Source organism: Oryctolagus cuniculus, chromosome 9 (genome assembly GCF_964237555.1).
Source record: "Oryctolagus cuniculus chromosome 9, mOryCun1.1, whole genome shotgun sequence".
Lineage (NCBI taxonomy): Eukaryota > Metazoa > Chordata > Mammalia > Lagomorpha > Leporidae > Oryctolagus > Oryctolagus cuniculus.
In genome coordinates, this window is record NC_091440.1 from 100,882,215 (window position 1) to 100,906,906 (window position 24,692).

Genomic DNA, 24,692 nt, shown 5'->3' on the forward strand with positions numbered 1-24,692 from the left:
TGTGCTGTACATTGTGATTTAATGCTATAACTAGTACTCGAACAGTATTTTTCACTTTGTGTTTCTATGTGGGTGCAAGCTGTTGAAATCTTTACTTAATATATACTAAACTGAGGAGAGGCAAGATGGCGGAATAGGAAGGGAGCACACTGATAGTCCGGGGAGAGATAGTTTAATAAAAGTGGAGATACTGCAGGTTCAAGGAAGAGTAGGGGAGGAAACAGCAGAAGAAACTCTTCCGGAACGAGTGATTCACAGTGGACCTGTGTGGAGAGCGTGGGAGCCCACAGTTCGGGACACCAGCGGCAGACTCAACACACCAGCGCTGGAACGCAAGGTGAGCCGAACCTCAATAGCCCGAGACACCGGCAGGCAAGCAGAGAGAGGAGACTAGAGGGAACGACCCCCGGCGGGGAAAAGTTCACCAGGCTAACTGGAAGAGAGAGAGAGAGAAAAAAAAAAAAAAGGTGACTGGTACGGACACGGGTTTCTCTCTCTCTGCTCACCTCTCAAGGGCGAGCAAGACAAAGAGCAGGCGCCATCTTGGACATACGTCATAAGCAGAGCGACCTCAGGTCTGCACCGGCCCTGAGCCTAGCAGAAAACCCTGACTCTGGGCGGGGCGAATTAACAGGAGATTAGGACCTAGTAAATTTGTGGTGCTACTGAACTGAGACTGTGAAAAAAGAGACGGTGGGGGAGAGAACTCACGGAATTCACCTGAGTACTCTCCAGAGACGCTACAATTCCGTAACTTTGGCAACCCAGTGGGAGACTGAAGGAGAATTTGAACCCACTCTGAGGGCCAAACAGATTCCCTGTGTGGTCCTTGGGAAAGAGCTTCCGATCTCTGGCTCCTGTGGGTATATCATTTGCCTGCTAACTACCTCCAACTTCGTTCAGCTGTGCGGAATTACTTCCCTTTTGAATCAAAAAAAGAAAGAGAGAGAAAGAGAGATTTACCACTCCTAACCTGGGAGTGTCACCTTTGGGACACCAAACAGAGCTCCCAGGCCACACCCATCTCAAGCCCTAAGGCTCCATCAAAAACAGATAGTCCACTTAATCTAGAGTCATAGTATAACAAGAAAAAGCACCACAGTGAAGAAACCAAATATCTCCAATATGCCAAATAACAAACGCAAAAACCGAGGTAATAAAAACAAGGAAGTCACCATGACGCCCTCAAATGAAAAAGACACCCCAATTCAAGATTATGAAGATGATGACATAGAAGAAATGCAAGAAGCAGATCTCAAAAAATTGATAAGAACATTAAGAAGTTCTCAAAAACAAATTCTTGAACTACATAAAGCCTTAATGGACAAGATAGAAAATCTCTCTCGTGAAAATGAAATATTAAGGAGGAATCAAAATGAAACGAAACAATTAGTACAACAGGAAACTGTGATAGTGACTGAAGTGAAGAATTCAATAGATCAAATGAAAAACACAATAGAGAGCCTTACAAACAGAATGGGTGAAGCAGAAGAGAGAATATCGGACTTAGAAGAGAGAGAACAGGAAAGGATACAGTCAGATCAAAGAAAAGAAGAGGAAATTAGAAATCTAAAACATATTGTCAGGAATCTTCAGGATACTATTAAAAAAACCAACATTCGGGTTCTAGGAGTTCCTGAAGGCATGGAGAGGGAGAAAGGATTAGAAGGCCTTTTTAGTGAGATATTAGCAGAAAATTTCCCAGGTTTGGAGAAGGACAGAGAAATCCTAGTACAGGAAGCTCACAGAACCCCTAATAAACACGACCAAAAGAGATCCTCACCACGACACGTTGTAATTAAACTCTCCACAGTGAAACATAAAGAAAAGATCCTAAAATGTGCAAGAGAGAAACGTCAGATTACTTTCAGAGGATCGCCAATCAGACTCACTGCTGACTTCTCATCAGAAACTCTACAAGCTAGAAGGGAATGGCGAGATATAGCACAGGTACTAAGAGAGAACAACTGCCAGCCCAGAATATTATATCCTGCAAAGCTATCATTTGTGAATGAAGGTGAAATAAAGACGTTTCATAACAAACAGAAATTGAAAGAATTTGTCGCCACTCGTCCAGCCCTGCAACAGATGCTTAAAGATGTGTTACACACAGAAACACAGAAACACGGTCATCAGTATGAAAGAAGATAAAGGAAGGAAACCTCACAGCAAAAGATCACAGGGAATTCAAAGCATATATTAGAACTTATCTTTGGCAAATGGCAGGGCAAAGTTACCACTTTTCATTAGTCACATTGAACGTTAATGGCCTGAACTGTCCAGTTAAAAGACACCGATTGGGATTTGCTTTTTAACCTGATGCAATTTTAAATGATGCTTAATTTTGTTTTTAAATTTCAAATCCTAGCTCTTACCCATACATGGAACAACAATTAAATTGTACATGTAATTCGCCACTTTGCTACACTAACATTGTTCCAGGGGTACTTATGATGTACTTTTGAATTTTCTATACATGCAATAATGACATTTGCTAGCAGTTTTATGTCTTCCTTCCCAATATGTATGCATTTTGTATCCTTTCTTTGTGTTACTGCACTGTCTAGTAATTCCACCATAATATTGAAAAGTAGTGGTGAGAAAAAGACACTTCCCCCTTTCCCCAACTTAAGGGAAAACTGTCCAATTTCACTATTAAAGTTGGTTTTGGTAGATATTCTTTATCTAGATGAGGAATTTCTCTTCTGTTTCTTGTTTGCTCAGTTTTTTTATGCCAAATATCTTTTACAAAAGTTGATGTAACCATTTAACATTTTTGCAGTTTGTGTAGTATGTCCAATTTATTGATTTTTTAAAATGCTGACAGCCTTGCTTACGTGGGATAAATACCACTTGCTTGTACTACATAAAATTGTTGGATTTTACCTATTATTTAAAAAAAAGAGAGATTTCTAAAGGCAACCCAGAGGAATCCTTAATCCAGTTCTTCATTAGAAGAGATGTGCAATTCGGGACATGCTCAAGCTGACTTACCTCAAACGGTAGAGTTAGAAACATACCAGGGGATTCCAATTCAATCCCATCAAGGTGGCATGTACCAATGCCATCTCACTAGTCCCAGTGATCAATTTCTGTGCACAATTGATCATAATGATAGGACTAAGAACCAAAGGGATCACATAAACAAGAATAGTGTCTGCAAATACTAGCTGATAGAATCAAAAAGGGAGAGAATGATCCAACATGGGAAGTGAGATACACAGCAGACCCATAGAATGGCAGATGTCCTAAACAGCACTCTGGCCTCAGAATCAGCCCTTAAGGCATGCGGATCCAGCTGAAAAGCCCATGAGAGTATTTCAGGCATGGAAAGCCAAGACACTCTGGGGAAAAAAAAAATGAAAGATCTCCACGAGTGAGATCCCAGTGGAAAGAACGGGTCATCAAAGAAGGAGGTACCTTTCTCTGAAGGGAGGAGAGAACTTCCACTTTGACCATGGCCTTGTCTAAATATTATCAGAGTCAGTGAACTCAGGGGGCTTCCATAGCCTTGGAAACTCATGACAAGAGCCTAGGGTGATTACTGATGCCATAAACAAGAGTGTCAATTTGTTAAGTCAACAACAGGAGTCACTGTGTACTTACTCCTCATGTAGGATCTTTGTCCTTAGTGGGCTGTACATTGAGATTTAATGCTATAACTAGTACTCAAATAGTATTTTTCACTTTATGTTTCTGTGTAGGAGCAAACTGTTGAAATCTTTACTTAATGTATGCTAAACTGATCTTCTGTATATAAAGAGAATTGAAAATGAATCTTGATGTGAATGGAAGGGGAAAGGGAGTGGGAAAGGGGAGGGTTGCGGGTGGGAGGGACGTTATGGGGGGCAAGCCATTGTAATCCATAAGCTGTACTTTGGAAATTTATATTCATTAAATAAAAGTTTAAAAAAAAAATATATACTAAACTGATCTTCTGTATATAAAGAGAATTGAAAATGAATATTTATGTGAATGGAAGGGGGGAGGGAGAGGGAAAGGGGAGGGTTGCGGGTGGGAGGGAAGTTATGGGGGAAGGGGAAGCCATTGTAATCCATAAGCTGTACTTTGGAAATTTATATTCATTAAATAAAAGTTGAAAAAAAATAAAATTCTGGCCAATATAATGCAACAACACATCAGAAAGATCATCGGAATCCAACAACACATCAGAAAGATCATCCGCCCTGACCAAGTGGAATTTATCCCTGGTATGCAGAGATGGTTCAATGTTCAAAAATCAATCAACATGATACACCACATTAACAAACTGCAGAAGAAAAACAATATGATTATCTCAATAGATGCAGAGAAAGCATTTGATAAAATACAACACCCGTTCATGATGAAAACTCTAAGCAAACTGGGTATAGAAAGAACATTCCTCAACACAATCAAAGCAATTTATGAAAAACCAATAGCCAGCATCCTATTGAATGGGGAAAAGTTGGAAGCATTTCCACTGAGATGTGGTACCAGACAGGGATGCCCACTCTCACCACTGCTATTCAACATAGTACTGGAAGTTTTAGCCAGAGCAATTAGGCAAGAAAAAGAAATTAAAAGGATACAAATTGGGAGGGAAGAAGTCAAATTATCCCTCTTTGCAGATGATATGATTCTTTATTTAGGGGATCCAAAGAACTCTACTAAGAGACTATTGGAACTCATAGAAGAGTTTGGCAAAGTAGCAGGATATAAAATCAATGCACAAAAATCAACAGCCTTTGTATACACAGCCAATACCATGGCTGAGAAAGAACTTATAATATCAATCCCATTCATGATAGCTACAAAAACAATTAAATACTTTGGAATCAACGTAACCAAGGATGTCAAAGATCTCTATGATGAGAATTAAAAAATCTTAAAGAAAGAAATAGAAGAGGATACCAAAAAATGGAAAAATCTTCCATGCTCATGAATTGGAAGAATCAATATCATTGAAATGATATTAAAATGATATTGATTCTTCCCAAAAACATATTCCCAAAAGCAATTTCTAGATTCAATGCAATTCCAATCAAAATACCAAGACATTCTTCTCAGATCTGGAAAAAAATGATGCTAAAATTCATATGGAGACACAGGAGACCTCTAATAGCTAAAGCAATCTTGTACAACAAAAACAAAGCCAGAGGCATCACAATACCAGATTTCAGGACATACTACAGGGCAGTTGTTACCAAAACAACATGGTACTGGTACAGAAACAGATGGATAGACCAATGGAACAGAATAGAAACACCAGAAATCAACCCAAACATCTACAGCCAACTTTTATTTGATCAAGGATCTAAAACCAATTCCTGGAGCAAGGACAGTCTATTCAACAAATGGTGCTGGGAACACTGGATTTCCTCATGCAGAAGCATAAAGCAAGACCCCTACCTTTCACCTTACACAAAAATCCACTCAGAATGGATTAAAGACCTAAATCTACAACCCGACACCATCAAGTTATTAGAGAACATCGGAGAAACCCTACAAGATACAGGCACAGGCAAAGACTTCTTGGAAAAGATCCTGGAGGTACAGGTAGTCAAAGCCAAAATTAACAATTGGGATTACATCAAATTGAAAAGTTTCTGTACTGCAAAAGAAATAGTCAGGAAAGTGAAGAGGCAACCGACAGAATGGGAAAAAATATTTGCAAACTATGCAACCAATAAAGGATTAATAACCAGAATCTACAAAGAGATCAAGAAACTCCACAACAACAAAACAAACAACCCACTTAAGAGATGGGCCAAGGACCTTAATAGACATTTTTCAAAAGACGAAATCCAAATGGCCAACAGACACATGCAAAAATGTTCAGGATCACCTGCCATCAGGGAAATGCAAATAAAAACCACAGTGATGTTTCTTCTCACCCCAGTTAGAATGCATTAAATACAGAAATCTACCAACAACAGATGCCCGTGAGGATGTGGGGAAAAGGGACACTAATCCACTATTGGTGGGAATGAAAACTGGCAAAGCCACTATGAAAGTCAGTTTGGAGAATCCTCAGAAACCTGAATATAACCCTACCATACAACCCAGCCATCCCACTCCTTGGAATTTACCCAAAGGAAATGAAATTGGCAAACAAACAAGCTGTCTGCACATTAATGCTTATTGCAGGTCAATTCACAATAGCTAAGACCTGGAACCAATCCAAATGCCCATCAACAGTAGACTGGATAAAGAAATTATGGGACATGTACTCTATAGAATACTACGCAGCAGTAAAAAAATGAAATCTGGTCATTTGCCACAAAACGGAGGAATCTGGAAAACATCATGCTGAGTGAAATAAGCCAGTCCCAAAGGGACAAATATCATATGTTCTCCCTGATCAGTGACAACTAACTGAGCACCTAAAAGGAAAGCTGTTGAAGTGAAATGGACACTGTGAGAAACAATGACTTGATCAGCCCTTGTCCTGTCAAGGAACAACTTCCTACTTTATTCCTTGTAGTATTTTTTTGTTATACTTAATACCATTGTGTTGAACTCTTTAATTAACACACAATTATTATTTGGTGTTTAAATTTGACTTAAAAGTGGGAATAAGAGTGTGAATAAGAGAGGGAGGAGATGTACAGTTCAGCACATGCTCAATTGGACTTACCCCTAATGGTAGAGTTAGAAACGTGCCAAGGGATTCCAATTCAATCCCATCAAGGTGGTATGTTCCAATGTCATCTCACTAGTCAAAGTGATCAGTTTCAGTTCATAATTGATCATAATGATAGGATTTAGAGTCAAAGGGATAACATAAACAAGACTAGTGTCTGCCAATACTAACGGATAGAATTAAAAAGGAGAAAACAATCCAACATGGGAAGCGAGATACACAGGAGGCTCATTGAATGGCAGATGTCCTAAACAGTGCTCTGGCCTCAGAATCAGCCCTTATGGCATTCAGATCTGGCTAAAAAGCCCATGAGAGTATTTCAAGCATGGAAAACCAAGACACTGTGACAAAAAAATGACCTAAATGAAAGATCTCTGTGAGTGAGATCCAAGCAGAAAGAATGGGCTATCAAAGAAGGAGGCACCTTTCTCTGAAGGGAGGAGAGAACTTCCACTTTTGACGATGGCTTTATCTAAATAAGATCGGAGTTGGCGAACTCAAGAGGCTTCCATAGCCTTGGCAGCTCATGACAAGAGCCTTGGGTGATTACTGACGTCATAAATAAAAGTGTCAATTGTTAAATCCACAACAGGAGTCACTGTGCACTTACTCCTCATGTAGGATCTCTGTCCTTAATGTGTTGTACTATGTGAATTAACAGTATAATTAGTGCCCAAGCAGTACTTTATACTTTGTGTTTCTGTGTGGGTGCAAACCGTTGAAATCTTTACTTAGTATATACTACATTGATCTTTTGTATATAAAGATAATTAAAAATGAATCTTGATGTGAATGGGATGGGAGAGGGAGTGGGAGATGGGATGGTTGCGGGTGGGAGGGAGGTTATGGGGGGAAAAAAGCCACTATAAGAAGAAAAATTTAAGAGTTCATATTTTATTTTTACCTTTTTATGGATTTTATATGCTATGTGTTAGTTAAGTGCTTCCCACCTGTGTTATTTAGGGTTATAATTCTGTAACTTTTCCCCCTTGTACTTGTTAGGTTTTGATATCAAGGTTATGGTGGTCTTTTAAAATGAGTGGAATAGCATTTAATCCTTCTTTATTTTTGAAAGAATATACTATTGTGCTACAATTTCTTCTTTAAATGTTGGGTGAAATTCATCAGTGAAGCTATTGAGGTATTTAGTTACCTCTGAGGAATGTTTTAAAAAGGAGTTTAATTTCTTAAATACATATGTATTAATGCATGTCTTTTCCTTTTTGTATCACTTTCCTGAACTTGTATTTTTGAGGAAATATGTGAATTTTATATTAGTTTCCAAAATTATTGGCATAAAATTATTAAACAGCCTTTAAAAACATTAAAAATAAAACTGCTTTATGATCCAGCAATCTAACTACTGAGTATGTCTAAAGGAAATGAAAAGATTATAGTGAATAGACACCATAATTGCATTCAACATGCATTCAGTGTTTATTGAAGCACTATTCACAATAGCAAATATACAGAACGACCTAAGTATATATCAGCAGTTAATGGATAAAGAAAATGTAGCATACACATTGGTATATTATGTACATTGTGTATTATGTACAACCACAGAAAAGGTTGAAATCCTATCATTTGAAAAAAAACATGTACGAACCTAGAGGACACTGTGTTAAGTGAAATAAACTAGGCACAGAAAGGCAAATTTCACATGATCACATGGAATCTAAATAAGTTGCTTTCATAGAAGTTGAGAGTAGAACAATGATTACCAGAATGTAGGGAGGGGAGATGGTGGGAGGAATGTGAAGAGCTTAAAGAGTACAGTGTGATGGGGCCAGCATTGTTATGTTACGAGTTAAGCCACTGTCTGTGATGCTGGCATCTCATGTGGGCACTGGTTCGAGTCCTGACTATTCCACTTCTGATCCAGACCACTTTTAATGTGCAATGGAAGATGACCGAACTGCTTGGGCCCTTGTACTCATGCTGGAGACCCAGAAGATCCTGACTCCTGGCTTCAGCCTGGCCCAGCCTTGCCCATTGTGGCCATCTGGGGAGTGAACTAGTGGAAGAAATCTCTCTCTCTCTCTTTCTGTGTCTGTCTCTGCCTCTCGCTTTGTAACTCTGCCTTTCAAAGAAATAAATAATTTTTAAAGTACAGTGTTATAATTAGAAGGAATAGATTCTGCTGTTCTATTGCATAGTAGGTTGACTATATTTAACAATAATATATACTTGGAAATACCTAGAAAAGGAATTTTAATGTTCTCACTACAAAGAAAAGATGTTTGAAGTGATTGCTATGCTAATTACTCTAATTTGATTATGTCAGAATATATATATATATGTGTGTGTGTATATATATATGTATATATGGGGTACATCACATTGTATCCCATAAACATCAATCAAAATAAAGAGAAAAAAGGTAATAATATTAAACTTGGCATTTTTACTCAGAGTGTTTGGCTGTTAAAAGGGGCTTACTAAGTGTACATATATTGTTTCATTTAGTCTTCATAACCACGCCAAGAGTTAGCCACCTATATTGTAACACTTTTACAGATGAGGAAATGAAGCATAGAGGCTTTACTTGCTTGCCTTTAATACAAGGTTGAATGATAGTGTAAAGTTATTTATCTATTTATTTCTGTTTGGAAGGCAGAGAGGGAGGAAGGAAGAGAGACAGAATCTCCCATCTGCGGGTTCACTCCCTAAACACCTTCAACAACCAGAGATGGGTCAGGTAGAAGCCAGGAGCCTGGAACTTAATCATGCTTTCCTACGTGGGTGCCATAGACCCAAGTACTTGAGCCATCATCTGCTACCTTCAAGAGTGCACATTAACAGAAAGGTGGAATTGGAAGCAGAACCAGGATTGAAACCCAGGCATTCTGATAAGGGATGGGAGCATCCCAAGCGGTGTCTTAACTGTTGCACCAAACGCCCACCCCCGATTCATCATTTTCATCCAGTTTACCAGCTGGTGATTCTGGAACCCAAATATATAAATGCCATATGTACTCATCTTGTTTATCCATTCATTGACAGATACTTGTGTTGTTTCTATTTCTTGGCTATTGTGAATAGTTTTTATGAACAAGGGTGGGAAAATATCGTTAGACTCTGTTTTTTTTTTCTGTATATACATCTAGAAATAAGATTGCTGGATATTATGTTCATTCTACTTTTAATTTTTTGAGGAGCCACCGTACTGTTTTCCATAGGGTCTGCATTATCGCTTCATTCCCACCAATGTTGCTAAAATAGACCTCACATTTTCAACTTTGCCTTCTTTTCATTGGCTTTTAAAAAGTTGAACTTAAAAAGTTCTCGCTGTACAACTAAACACAAGTTGGAAATTTCCTCACTTTTATGTTGCAACCTTATTTTTGTGGTTACTTCACATCATCGGTAACTTTTTTTCAAACTTACCCGAACAGTGAGGGAGGTGCCCATAACATTAGTAGTGTTGATGGAGAATTGAACCAGACCTTGCTCATCAGTAGTAGCAGCGGAATTATAGTTAGCTTCATTTGCTCTGATGGAGATGGTTTTATTCGGCATAGGGATGCCTTTCCCATCTACAAGGAGCACCTAAAGATTAAAAATTGTGAATCAGTTATCAGTTAGGAGGCACTATACATACTCATTTTATCACCTATATAAATGCCTGACATATGTTGAAAAATTTTAATCCATTTGCACTTACATGAACCCCAAACACTAGTTTTGTTATTAAATTTTTATAGATTTATTTTCTGAAGTATCTTAAGTGTAGAAGTAAGCAATTGTTAATACATTGTCCTGTGTGCTTCTCCAGTTGTTTTATATATGGTGCCTGCTTCTCAATCTGTAGCTTCAAAGGTAGGCAGAGTTAATGATGAATTTCCCACATGAAAATTTAAAATTGAGACGAGGCTAATAGTATTAAATAAGGTTGTAAAGCCACATTACTGCTGATATTGAACTCCACAGATAAGTAGTCCAGTTCAGATTGTAAAGATGGGGATTAATTTTCATTGTAAACTACTTTTGACAACGGGAGTACAATAGAATGACTTGACTTGGTATTTGTAACTGAATTACATAATTCAACTTGCTAGTGAGATTATGGGCTGCACGTACAAAGACAAGAATATGCACATAATTTTGGTCCTTTCTCTTCTAGTGAGAGAGGTTCGTGACCAATAGCATAGTTATTTAGTAGCTAGAAAACACTGAAAAGTACAATACTGGGGCCAGGCTTTTGGCACAGAGGGTTAAGCCACCACTTGCCACACCCACATGCCATTATAGAATGCCCCCTTGGAATCCTGTCTGCTCTGCTTCTGATCCTGCTTCCTGCTAATCTGCCTGGGAAAGAAGCAGATGATGGCCTAGGTGCTAGGGTCCCTGTCACCCAAATGGGAGAGCTCGATGGAGTTCCTGACTCTGGAGTTGGCCTGGCCCAGCCTTGAGTGTTGTGGGCATTTAGGGAGTGAACAAGCAGATGGAAGATCTTTCTGCCTCTCCCTCTCTGTCACCCTGCCTTTCAAATAAATGAATATATCTTTGAAAAAGTACTATAGGTCTCTGAGAAACTTAAAATTAGACTACCCTTTCATTTTAGGAAGTTTCATTTAAGCCAAAATTTTTGAATATTTTTTGCTATCATAGCATAACCAAACCTAGAAAATACTTCACTTTGTTGAATCTAGTTCCCTGTTTTTCCCACTCTACAGCTGAAATACTATAGCATTTCATTTGAGAAAAAAAATACTGGCGATTACACACCGAGTTCTGTCATCTCAGACTCCTGGAGTCAGAAAGATCAGTGTGCATGACTGCTTACAACAAAAAAATCATAGTAGAAGAATTTTTGGTAGATGTATGATAAATTCATAATTTTGAAATCTGAGAACTTGCTATCACATTTTGCTGCTGTGTTTACTGCCTTTCAAAAATATATTGGTTATTACAGAAGGTGAATGTAAGTGCAATATCCATTGTGGATTTAAGAGTGGAATGTTGTCCCCAGAGACTGAATTCAATGAGAACTCACCAACAGTGAGTTTCTCAGATTCCGCCTGTCTTTCAGCAAACTCTGACCCAGGAAACATCTGCAGTCTGTTAAGAAGGAGTAAACTTTGTGTCTCGGTGCCATTATAGAAAAAGATGCTTAAAGACCTGTCCTTCCATGTCTGAATGATTTAACAATCCCATTGTTTGCCTCTCCCTGCAAAGGAGTAGCATTGCAGTGTGGGAACCTCGTGTACCCCTTTAATCAATAGCCAAATGTGTAACCATTGCCAGACATCCTTCTTCAATTTTTAATGTGGTTGAGAATTGTGATATAATTTTGTTTAAATATGACTTAACGTACATACCCATGATATAAGAAAAAGTATGCTACTTTTAACCAAACAAAAGCTTACAGCAGTCTGCCTTGTCCCAAGCTTAAGTTTTTACTTTGACTTCTGAATGAACTCCAACTTTGATTCTCCAACCAGCCCAACATTATTTCAGGTGACACCATGGAAGAAAAACTAGATTTAGTAAAATCTTTAACACTTCAAAATAAAAATTAATATCATCTACCTACGCATTTTCCTACATGTCAATGTTAGAAGCATAATGTAACTGGACATAATTAATGGTGAGATTCTTGTGAGAAAATGATATAAAAATATGAGACTCTCTGATACATCTTGAAGAGGAGATGGAATGACATAATGCAATGTTCTAAAAATGAAAAAGAAAATCTACAAATTTTGATACAACTTTTTTTAAAAAACAATTTTTCTGCCCTAATTTTTATTTATCTTTATTCCTTTGAAAGGAAGAGGGAGAGACAAAGAAGCTGGTTCACTCCTTAAATCCTCACAATAGCTAAGGTTGTATCAGGCCAAAACCAGGAGCCTGGAGCTCAATCTGCATTTCCCATGCGGGAGGCAGGGATTTAAGTACTGCTTCTCAGGGTGTGCATTACCAGGAAGCTAGAATGGAGACTGCTGCCAGATTCAAGTCCAGGTACTTCAAGATAGGATGCTGGCATCATCCTTAGCAGTGTCTTAACCCCTGCACCCAACATCTGCCCCATTAGAGCTTGAGAATGATTTTATATATAAATTTACTAGATTTATATTTAAGTGTTTTACCCTTATAATAAGCAACCTTTGGTTACATTAATTGATGTCATTAACCAGGTATGATTCTAGCACAGACCATGGTGTTGTGCTAATTAGATGACAGTGCGTGATTTCACTATTGAACTGTAAAATACTCCACCTGCCCAAAGAAGGATAACCCTGGTCTGAAATAAGCATCCACTTTCACAAATGAGAGTTTAGTTATGGTTGTTGTGATTTTGCTGGACCCTGTTCCAGTTAATTTCACTCCTGAAAATGAGGAAGAAAAAGACATTTTTTGAGGAGTAATGAAACTGAACTTCTCATGCAATTATAATTCATAATTTAGTCAAGGAAATAAATTGCCATCCATTGTTGTTTTCTCCCACACCTATGTGCTACACAAACCTGTTCCATCTTCCTGGATATTGGCCTCAACTTGAAGTTTCATTTCATACTCTTGCCTCTTCAGCTGAAAGACTTTGGTTTTCACTTGCCAAGAGAAGCAGCCATCACTGTTTAGCTAAGAGGGGAGAAAATGAAATACAAAAACATATCACACATCATCTTGGAAAGATAAGTGATCAATTAATCTGGTGGAATTTTTAGGGGGGGGGGACAAAGTATCTAGGCATTTCCTATGATGAGCATGAGGACACAGTATCCTCCAGGAACTATTTTTTAACATTTCTGAATAATATTTCATATCTGAAGAGTTTTCAAAAAGTTCATGGAAACTGCATATTGTGAAAAATTATGAATGAATTTCACCTTTTTTTAACCAAAATAAACATGCTTTAATTCCATTTCCACTACTTTTTGAAATATCCTTATATAATTGACAGGCATATTCCTCTGTGTCTGAAATGCCTTAAACTTTTGAGGAGCCTTACAGCAGCAGGAAGCTAACTCTTCACCAGAGTGGCTGCTCCTTCCTTAGTATGCAGCTGTGCCTGGAAACTGCACACTTGGGGACTCTGTGTCCCATCTCCCTGGCATATCGATGTAGCCATGTGACAAGTTCTTGCTCACAGAGAGCAGAAGTGATAGCCTTCTCAGTTACGGTGATTAACACTACGTGTATTTTTTCATCATATTGCAACTCACTACCTGTCTACAAGGTCTTTATTGTTAGTCCCTAGGAGGAAGAGTTTTCAACCTACCTGGTGACTGAATTTCTCACAGAATGCCTGGGACTCTTCATGATAGCAGTTGGTGGGGTTACTATACTTCCTGCAGATTTTCATAGTCACATGTCCTGGGACAGCCTTCCCATAGGTGTATCTATCATGAAAACAGTGCCAAATGAACCCTGAGCATCCCCATTTTTTTACCAATTGCTATTTGCCCTTTAGCTATGGCGATTCACCATCTATACCTCCCTCTGTTCTCTGCAGAACTCACAAATCAAGGACAAATGGATTCCACAATGTCTCTTCTCTGAGAAATCCCTAGTGCAATATGCTGAAATTTACTGCATTCTTCTTTTATCATGTTTTTTTCTCTTGAAATTTCTCTTTTTGTCCTTAAAAAGTTTTTTAAAAATGTTTTTATTACAAAAGCTAAATCTGTTCTTAAGAGGAAAAAACAATACCAACAAAAGCAAAATAAAACAAAGAAAGAGAAAAAAAATGAACATCCTGTCATGCCTGGGATTACAAATGATTGATATCATTGATATCATGGTATCTCTCTTCCATTATCCTCTCCTGTGTATGACTCTCTCTATACACACACACACACACATACATACATATATACAAATATATTTATAAATATATAAGTCATGGATGATTGCTATGTTTTCAGGATGCTTGTTTCTTGTCCTATTTGAAATGTCCTTTATATCTCTATTTTCAAGAATATTGGCTCACCAGTTATGAGAGGCCAGAACCTTAGTAGCGACTACTCTGAGACAGCATTGGGACAGAGGCCAAGCTGAGTAGTAGGGCCATTACATGTATGTCTTTAGGTAGGACTGGTGTCTTCATTTTGCCTGTACTTTCTCCTACTGCTACTGCTAGACTACCAGTGATAGGAGCATGAGATCTTGGAAGTATGAATTTTCAAGGTTGGAAGGAACCATAGAGAGAGACCATGTTCAGTCTCCTTAATAAATATGGCCATGCAGAGAGGTCTGTGGCATGCCATAGGTAGACTGATGAGTTAAATGAGATTTTGGTTGTATGCCTATCTGCAAATTCTGAACTCAAGATACTTCTCCACTATGTATGCAAGGTCAGGTCAATGGCCTTTGATGACCACGTTTCCTATATAACCATGTGTTGATCATTTTCCTAATATATATTTTTGGTTCTTTCTGGCTAACAGAAAGCTACTACCCTTCAACCTTATCCTTTTTTTTTTTTTTTTTTTTTTTTGGTGTGTGTGCACAGCTTTGAGACTTTCAGAATTAATCCTACCAGCAAAGATGCTCTAGAAACAGTTCTCCACCCCATGACAGTTATAGTAATACTAATAAGAACATGAAAGGAAAAAGGAAAAAATAAAAAGCAACAGGACTTTTTGAGATGGAAGCACACCCAAAGTACTTAAAAGTATTTGTGTTGTCACTACTGCTAGAGAAAATAGCCAAAATGTCACAAATGGTGAGTTCCTGTCCTCTCTGCCTGTCCAAAAAAAATTAATTAATTTATTTATTTATTTAAAAAAAAAGAAAATGAACTCACATGCCACACACTGAAACATTCACCTCTTCTTCCAGGAAAGTGATTATCTTTGGCATTGTCACTTTCACTTCAAACTTGGGAAGCACTGTTGATTGGTGATAAAGGCAGGTGGTGATTAGTTTTCAGTTGGGGGGTATTCGTATTTTCAGATTCTCTGTGACAATACCCTAATGATATTTCAAGACTTTGAAAAGGCAGCCCTAGTCTCCAATATATTCATGTCCACCTTACTCTTGAATGGAGAGTTTGGGGGTGGTGGTGGAATATTGTGTAGCTAGTTAAATTTTGTCTTCTGATTCCTGTATCCCATATTGGAGCACTGGCTCAAGACCTGGTTACACATTTCCAATCCAGATCCCTGCTCATATGCCTGTGAAGCAACAGATGATGGCCAAAGTACTCAAGTCCCTACAACCCACATGGGAGACCCAAATAGAGTTTCAGTCCTCTGGCTTTGGCCTGGCACAACCCTGGCTACTATAATCATTTGGAGAGTGAACCAGTAAATAGATGATATCTCTCCTTATCTTGTGCCACTCCACCTTTCAAATAATGAATAAATACATATATTTTTTTAAATGGAGACTTTGGTGGAGGGACTATGACAGGTCACTGTACACTTGATGAGTTATGGAAGATTCACCAAAATAAGGATATTTTATATGTTTCAAAATACTAAATACAGCTGCAAAAATAGCCAAGTTATATGAAATCCTATTAATAAGTCACCAATATATTGGACTTAGATGAAATTAGTTATCTTCTAAGCCCAGTCTCATCCATGGGAAATGGAAGGACTTCACATGAGCTCAAATTCTAGACCCATGAAGTTTAAAAATTCAGTTATTTTCCGTGGCCCATACCAAATTCCTCCACAGTGAAGGAGTGATCTCTCCTTATGCCTGATGTCTTCTGTACCACAATCCTGTAGGAGCCCAGAAAGGGCTCTGATGAGAGAGCAAAGGACAGTTGCTTGAGGCCGCTGGTTAACTTGATATTCTGCCATTGTGCAATGCGATTAAGTTTGGGATCCTATGGATAAATAAATTATAATTTACATGAATGCCTAGAACATTGGAGACAGTAAGAAAAAAAAATCTGTGGAGACTCCACTGTTACCTAAAAGAGAACAAATGGAGTGGTGTTTACGGCTGAGGACAGGGATGAATTATAACCACCCAGCCCTATGTGAGTTTGAAGACTCACCCGTTACTGACAGGTTTCTGACATATTATAAAAACCTCTCAAATAAGGACATTTTCCCAAAACTTATTGCTTTCTTTCTAATTATGGAATGTTTTACATGCTTACCTGAATGTATAGTAGTGGAATCTGTAAGACAGAAAAAGAAAGAAGCTTATAAATATTATCAAATATCTCCAATTCTCATTTATAAATAAACCAGATTTGTATAGATTAATTCTCTTTAGAGAAAAACACCTGAAGATCTCAGGTGAAATTTTACAGTATTATTAATCCATTTTAAGTAATCACTAAACAATGTTAAGAACTTAATAGGCCATCAGTAACAAGTATAGATGTTCACGGCCATTCATTAGAAATAGGACTGCTAACATTACTTAAGTACTTATAGCATCTCCGTGAAGAACATTGTTTTGCAATGAAATTTTACAAATTGAGATATAAACATGTATAGAACTGCAAGTAATCATGTTCAGACCCTGATATTAAGATGAATCATATAATTTTTAGATAATTCTAAGAATGAGAATAATTCCCTTCCTAAAAATGCTTATTCATTTTTAAAACCTAGTATTTAGCAACTGTGTATTTATGTGCTGTGTATCATTCTGAAGCTGAGACCACAAATATAGCAACACACAAGAGAACAATGTGTAACAGGGATGAACAGATAAGAAAAAGAAACTTTATATACATTATATTAATATCTATCAGCTTTTCATCCATCCATCATATAGCTCAAGTGGTGGTAAGCACAAGAAGAAAAATGAAGCAGGGTTAAGCTGACATAGTGATGAATGTGATGTTTGATTTTAGATAGAAGAGTAAAAGTTGAAGCTGGGAGTATAGTTTTAAGGTTATCACAATGATCTTGTAAATAAGAGATTATATTGGCCAGGACCAGGTTGTAGCAGTTCAGGTGGAAAGAAGTTTCCTGGTGAAGAAAGTTCTTTTGCTATGCAATTTTGCAGATAGAGAAATGCACATGTATGGCTATATGTTAAACAATGTGATTTTGTAGACGAAATTAAAGTGAGAGAAAGAGAGAAGTAAGGATTATGCCATAATCTTTTGCTTTAGAAACCATAAGAGTAGAATTGCCATTTTTTTAGATAATGTGGTTAAGAAGTATATTTGTAAGAGGAAAAGGAATAATTTGGTTTGATATTTACATTATAAGATAATTTAACAAGTTATTTGTTACCACAGATATCAAGGATTAGTCTTGAACAAATTGATTGCTGTCATCTTCTGTTGTAGCAGAGATTTTAGAAGTGTGTTTAGGGAAGTTATTTGAATAGAGGTTCTTTCATTTTTTAGCAGTGTCTGTTATTTAATATATCTTTCTAATTTTCCTAATTGAGACTAATTAAAGAGTAAATTTAATGTTATGATAACTGACCAACAGCAATACAAATAGACCTGGGATACTGTTTTAAATGAGGATCTTGTGCTATTGTCATGTCAACAGTTACTGTTGGTGATGCAGTGCTCTTATTCTCCCTGCTCCTTCCCTAAATACCAAAACAGGTTCAGGTTCCCAGTGTGTCTATAAAGATGATAGTGATTTTACGTTAATAATAGGAGACTCACCAACTCATTCTGTGGGCGAAAATTTTCATCCAATGATACAACACGAAATTTCACTGAAACAGAAATATTTTTATGAGCACCTAAAACCCTTTCTCCTAGGACTATACACTGGTGAGACAAACGATTGAGAAACAAGGATTACATGGACTCTGGGGACTACAGAAGGGAGAATATGTCTTTCCTTTTCAATGTCATGACTGTAGGCCTCTTTTTACCTGTCTGCCCTGGTTTGTAGATGGGTTTGTCTGTCTGTACAAAGACCAGGTTGTTTTTGGGTCTAATCAACACTGTGGTCCGTCTCCGGAATTCTTGGGTTGCTCCTTTTACTTGGACAGTGAGGAACATTACTTCCTCAATGGATGAAGACACAGGGACCTGAAATTCAGAAGCAGTCCTGAGAACTCATTCAATCTCTCAAGTCTCCTCCCCCATTCCCAGTTCCACTTCTCCCTTGGAGACTTTACCCTCTGTATATATTTTCACTCCTTCATTCTAATCTAGAAAAGCTGGCATGGACAGGAAATACTTCTGCAATTTTACATATGAGAAAACGAAACACAAGGTAGGGGGCAATCAATCAGTAAGGCAGGCTGGAAGTGAGAGTCATATCTTAGGGTTCCAATGATAGAGTCTTGATTCAATTATACACTGAGATTGACAAGGTGATGTTATATGCTTAAAGGACATAGAAAAACACGTCCTGAGGTTATAAAGAGAAGCTCACCATATTTTACTAGCATTATGTTGTGCATATCTCACATATGGATAACTCTGAAGAGACATTAAAAATTGGCTCAGGCTGATTTCTCCAATTTTTGTTCTTCAAATGGGGAGTGATGTGTTCCTGTTAGTCTGCCATGGGTGGCTCATGTTGAGCATTGACCTAGTTTGTTTTATTAAGATTTTTTTCCACTTCAGTTTTAAGGAGAAGTCACGTTTTCCCTTGATCTGTCATATACTTTTTTTTTCTGGCTAGTAGGATTTTACTTTGAATATTAAAATAATTTTTATATTCCTATAAATATTTGTCTTCCACCGTAGGAAATTTTTTTATGGCTTCTCTTTTTTTTTCTTTTTCTTTTTTTTTTTTTTTTGACAGGCAGAGTTAGACAGTGAGAGAGAGACAGAGAGAAAGGTCTTCCTTCCGTTGGTTCACCCCCTAAATGGCTGCTATGGCTGGCGCTGCGCCGATCCGAAGCCAGGAGCCAGGTGCTTCCTCCTGGTCTCCCATATGGGTGCAGGGACCCAAGTACTTTGGCCATCCTCCACTGCACTCCCGGGCCACAGCAGAGAGCTAGACTGGAAGAGGAGTAACTAGGACAGAATCTGCACCCCAACAGGGACTAGAACCCAGAGTGTCAGCCCCACAGGTGGAGGATTAACCAAATGAGCCGTGGCACTGGCCTTTGTATGGCTTCTTAATTTCTACACCTACCTGATATATTTTAATGACTATCTGAAGTTCTTAACAGGCCTCAAAGTTTTTTGGTTCACTCCCCATGTCCATCATGGCCCAAGTAAGGAGCCAGGAACTCAGTCCAGGTCTCCCACATGGATGGCAGGAATCCAACTACCTGAGCCAAGACTGCTGCCTCCCAGAGTCTGAACTGGTGGGGACTGAGAGTCAGGACGTGGAGGCAGAGATCACACCCAGGCACTCTGGTGTAGGATGCAGGTATCCCAACAAGTCTGTAACCACTAAGCCAAATGCCTGCTCCCACAGTCTCATGTTGACTGAGTACTGGATCCCTGGACCCCGAGTTAGTGAACAGGTCTGTTAAGCCAAACAACCACACTCACAGTGAAGGAGATGCAGTGGAATAAATCCTTCTCCACCACCAGGTCAGTGAAGAGGCTCCTGTTTTCCCTGAGAGCCTCCAAAGAAGCAGTTACAGTCACTGTCTCATTCAGCTGGCTCAGAAGTAGGCAGCCCTTCACAGGTGTCCCAGTGTGGATCAGGGAGGGGACCAGCACCATGTAGTTTCTGAGAATGGGAGAGTCCAGTGAAAGGATGAAGGAAAAGAGACTTTACTATCAACAGCACTATTTTCCATCACAATTATTGTTATCCTAACAATTTTAATTTATTTAATTTTTATGTATTTATTTGAGAGGGAAGGAGAAGATACACACACACACACACACACACACACGGGGAAAAAGAGAGAGAAAGAGAGAGATTGCTCCCATCCGCTGGTTACTCCCAAAATGCTAACAGGAAATCTGGGAGCTGGGAACTCAATCCAGGTCTCCCACACTGGTGGCAGGAACCCAATTACTTAAGCCATCACCACTGCCTCCAAGCCAGGAACTGAAATCAGGTACTCCCACAGGAACACGGACATCTTAATTAGCACGTTAACCACTAGGTCAAATGCACCCCACCCCCAAACTCTGCTTTCCAGTGGCATGCATTAGAATTATTTCCCTTTTGCATCATATGCCATGGCAGTGAGCTTAAACATGTAAGCATACCTCACTTTAAGGAATCTTTAAGGTATGTGAACATCTGGATTCAAATAAAATACCAGTTACATTTGTGATGCAAATCTATTTTACCTTAGGATGTCTGTAAAAATAAAAGTATTTCTCAGGTATGTGAACATCACAAAAACCAATCAAACAACAAAATATTTTTTTCATTAAAAAAAGTACATTTAGTTGTCTCTCAGAATCTGTAGGGGATTGGTTCTAAGAGCCCCTACCAATACTAAAATCTGCAAATGCTCAATTCTTTATACAAAATGCTGAACTATTTGCATATAACCCATACATTTTCTCTCATGTACTTGAAATAATCTCTAGATTATTATAATACCTAATTAAGCTATAAATACTCTATAAATGGTTGTTATGCCATAATGTTTAGAGAAAGAGACAAGATAAAAGTCTTTACATGTTCAGAATCCTTAGAAAATATTTTTGATCCACAGATGATTGACCCTGCAGATGCCACAATATCAGATACACAGACATCTTTGAGATACAGGTTAGTGTAGGAATCCTTGTTGTGGGAAGAACTAACTGTTATTGTACCAATCGCTGTGTTCAACATCCCTGTGGAAACTGTATGACAACAATTTGCATCTATTTTATGGATCTGGAATCTGAGAGTCAAAGTGAGTCACTGAAGTTTCAATTATGATAAAAAACTGGTAGCATTAGTGTATAACCTTGGGTGTCTGCATTTTAAATATGTGCCTTTCAACTCAAGCTCAATAATTCAAAGATGCCTCTCTAGTGATTGAATTAGGATCTTGGTAACTCATAAGCAGGACACAAACTTTCTCAGTGCCCTGATAAATAATTTAAGAGTGACCATGTAGTTTTCAAACATTTTTGCTAACAGAATTCCTAAAATGAATTTTAGAGACCTTTTACTGCTTACTTATTTTCAAGTAAACAGCTATTTTACATCATTTTTTATGTTCCAAGTTAAACATATTACTTTTGCAAATTTCCCATGGAATCTTAAATATAATAGTTATAAGATACTCAATACCATCTTCTTAAATAATACATTAAAAAGTTCTTTTTGCAATGGTCAGAAATTTAACAACTTTCCCATTTTTTGTCCTTGAGCTTGAATTTCCATGCCATTTATCACAAAGAAACTTATCCTACTATTTCAATGCTTTGAAATATTTTATTGAGCACTCTTCTTGATTAACAAGTATGTGAGTACATATATATGTAAATACTTGCACTACTTACATACATGTAAGTAATATGACATGTTACTTCTTCATTTTAAAAATAATGTGGTAATAAATTTGTAAACATTAACTATTCTCTGATTGAGTTATTTTCAAAAGTACTGGGTTATAACTACAAACAAAATAAATATATTACAAATTATGATTCATACATGTTTAATATAAATTGTAAACATTCTTGAAGCTTATATTTATTTTTTGAAAAAGATTTATTTATTTATTTGAAAGAGTTACACAGAAAGAGGAGAGGCAGAGAGAGAGAGAGAGAGAATGAGAAAGAGAGAGGTCTTCCATCTGCTTGTTCACGCCCTAGTTGGCCACAGCATCCAGAACTGCGCTGATCTGAAACCAGGAGCCAGGAGTTACTTCTAGGTCTCCCAGGTGGGTGCAGGGACCCAAAGGCTTGAGCCACCTTTTACTGCTTTCCCAGGCCATAGCAGAGAGCTGGATCGGAAGTAGAGCAGCTGGGACTTGAACTGGCGCCCATATGGGATGCCAGTACTGCAGGCAGCAGCTTTACCCACTACCCCACAACTTCTCCCTGAAGCTTTTCTTTAAAGAGAATGATTAGCTGTTTGTTCCCCCAATGAGTGTGTGTATGCATAGGTAGATATTCCTTAATGCATGAATTAACCGAGGTATAGCGTTCATTATGTTATTATTTTTGTTTTGTGTGCTGACAAGTCCTAAGAAGTACCATTCACATAAAAATAACAAATTGGCAAGTAAAACAGTATCACTGTCACCACTTTTTGCAACTCCTTCTGCATTCTAAATCACCCAATATACATGTATCAAAAATTGCTTATAGTGGCCAGCGCTGTGGTTAATCCTCTTCCTGCGGTGCTGGCATCCCATGTGGGCAGCGGTTCTAGTCGTGGCTGCTCCTCTTCCGATCCAGCTCTCTGATGTGGCTTGGGAAAGCAGTAGAGGATGGCCCAAGTCCTTTGGCCCTTGCACCTGTGTGGGAGACTGGGAAGAAGCACCTGGCTCCTGGGTTCGGATGGGCGCAGCTCCAGCCGTTGTGGTCATTTGGGGAGTGAACCAACAGAAGGAAGACCTTTTTCTCTGTCTCTCCCTCTGTCTGTAACTCTACCTCTCAAACTCTCAAATAAATAAATGAAATCTTTAAGAAATTGCTTATAATCAGCTATCTGATGGAATTTCTTTTAGTTCCTCCCTACGTTTTGTTCAAAGAATTCATCACCACCTGATCTGGAAAAGTTTTTCTATGATGTTATCAGAATCCTTTGCTTTCTTAATGTCAACACCAGTATTTCAAACTAGTCCTTTAGTTGGCTTCATAGAGATTTATATTCTAGGGCAATGCTCCATGGTTAAGATCTAGGTGAGGGAGACATTTGTCTTTATTTTATAAAAAAAGAAAGAAAAAAAGAAAGAAAGAAAATGACAAGAAATTAAGAGAGAGGAGATAAGTAAATATAAATAGCATTGTCTCAAGCAGGTCAATAGCAACATCAGGATTAGGAAATAGAATCCTTTGAACATTATCAATTTCTAATGCCTTTTAGAAAGACTGCGTATCATCTGGAAATACAGAGATGCAGAGATCCAGGAAAAAAATGACTTTGTGAAGAATCAAAGAAGCAGATTTACAAAATCTCATGGTGGAAAGGAACCTTAGAGATGGAAAGGCAAATGGATGAAATAAAAGAGACATCTGGAATACAGGCTCGGACTCTGTAAGTTCATGCTTCATGCTCTGTGTGGAACTCACGGTTTTCCAGAGGCGGAGGCACCTGCAGGCAGGAGGACCAGGAGGAGGAGAACAAGACTTGGGTGAAGGAGGTTATTTTTCCCCATGCTGCAGGGAGAAAGGGCCAGAAGAGACCGGACCAGACTGTCCCTCACTCCCTACAGTTGATCTGACCAAAGTGCTCCCAGCTTTTTGTTGCTCTGTGTGCAAACAGGAAGTTCCACCCACACAAAGTCCCTAAACAAATTTGAGACAAATTTTCTGAAAGGTTCATTGATGGCCTAGTTACAGTCAATGTTAATTCCTGGCAGGCTAAGTCGAATTTATTGGGGGATAAAATTGACATTCCTGTTAGTGTTTACTTTCTCTGAGCTTTCCTGTAAAGCAGCTAATCAGCTTTTCAACCTCTTCTCTCACATTCCTCACCACCCCTCACAGTGCCTTTTACGGTTTTTCTCCTATCTCCAGTGTGAAAAATTGGCCGGGAGGCTACGTGTTAAGCAGTACTGGGCAGACTCAAAGAGTTACTTCATTGTAAATCAGCAGGGCTGAAAATTTTCCATTGCATGTGTCTACCTTAAATGTTGGAGCTGTAGCAGAATTCACTGATAATCCACAGAAATAACATTGCTGGTAGGTTTTGGCTTTTAAGAATATTACTGGATTGAAGATGAAGAGCTATGCCCTGAAAGAATAACCACAAGTAATTTCCTGTTTTAATAAAGTGAAGGAGGAAAGAGGAAGCAACAGGCCTCAAAAACAAGCTTTGGGGGCCGGTGCCGTGGCGCAATAGGTTAATTGCGGCGCCAGCATCCCATATGGGCGCCGGTTCCAGTCCCAGTTGTTTCTCTTCCAGTCCAGCTCTCTGCTGTGGCCCGGGAAAGCAGTGGAGGATGGCCCAAGTGCTTCGGCCCCTGCACCCACATGGGAGACCCGGAGGAAGCTCCTGGCTCTTGGCTTCGGATCAGCACAGCTCTACCTGTTGCAGCCTTTTGGGAATTGAACCAATGGAAGGAAGACCTTTCTCTGACTCTCTCTCTCATACTGTCTGTAACTTTGCCTGTCGAATAAATAAATAAAAAC

At 38.5% G+C, this 24,692-nt stretch overlaps 1 protein-coding gene across 3 annotated transcripts in view; it reads right to left on the minus strand.

Moving 5' to 3' along the window:
* LOC100349077 (alpha-2-macroglobulin) overlaps positions 1–23,799 on the minus strand; it is a 61,007-nt gene extending 37,208 nt beyond the window's left edge. The window contains exons 1-12 of one of the 3 annotated variants that reach the window (XM_070049280.1): positions 23,631–23,770; positions 20,652–20,745; positions 19,977–20,160; positions 18,392–18,551; positions 18,177–18,229; positions 16,692–16,712; positions 16,244–16,412; positions 15,381–15,465; positions 13,854–13,974; positions 13,099–13,213; positions 12,851–12,960; positions 10,016–10,177 (exon numbers count right to left, since the gene is read on the minus strand). In XM_070049280.1, coding sequence (XP_069905381.1) covers positions 10,016–10,177; positions 12,851–12,960; positions 13,099–13,213; positions 13,854–13,974; positions 15,381–15,465; positions 16,244–16,412; positions 16,692–16,712; positions 18,177–18,229; positions 18,392–18,551; positions 19,977–20,153 — 1,173 coding nt within the window. In that variant the 5' untranslated portion in view covers positions 20,154–20,160; positions 20,652–20,745; positions 23,631–23,770. Of the gene's footprint in view, positions 1–10,015; positions 10,178–12,850; positions 12,961–13,098; positions 13,214–13,853; positions 13,975–15,380; positions 15,466–16,243; positions 16,413–16,691; positions 16,713–18,176; positions 18,230–18,391; positions 18,552–19,976; positions 20,161–20,651; positions 20,746–23,630 lie in introns of all 3 variants that reach the window. The other 2 variants (XM_008259806.4, XM_070049281.1) reach the window with 2 other exon arrangements.
* Between the last annotated feature and the right edge of the window lie 893 nt (positions 23,800–24,692).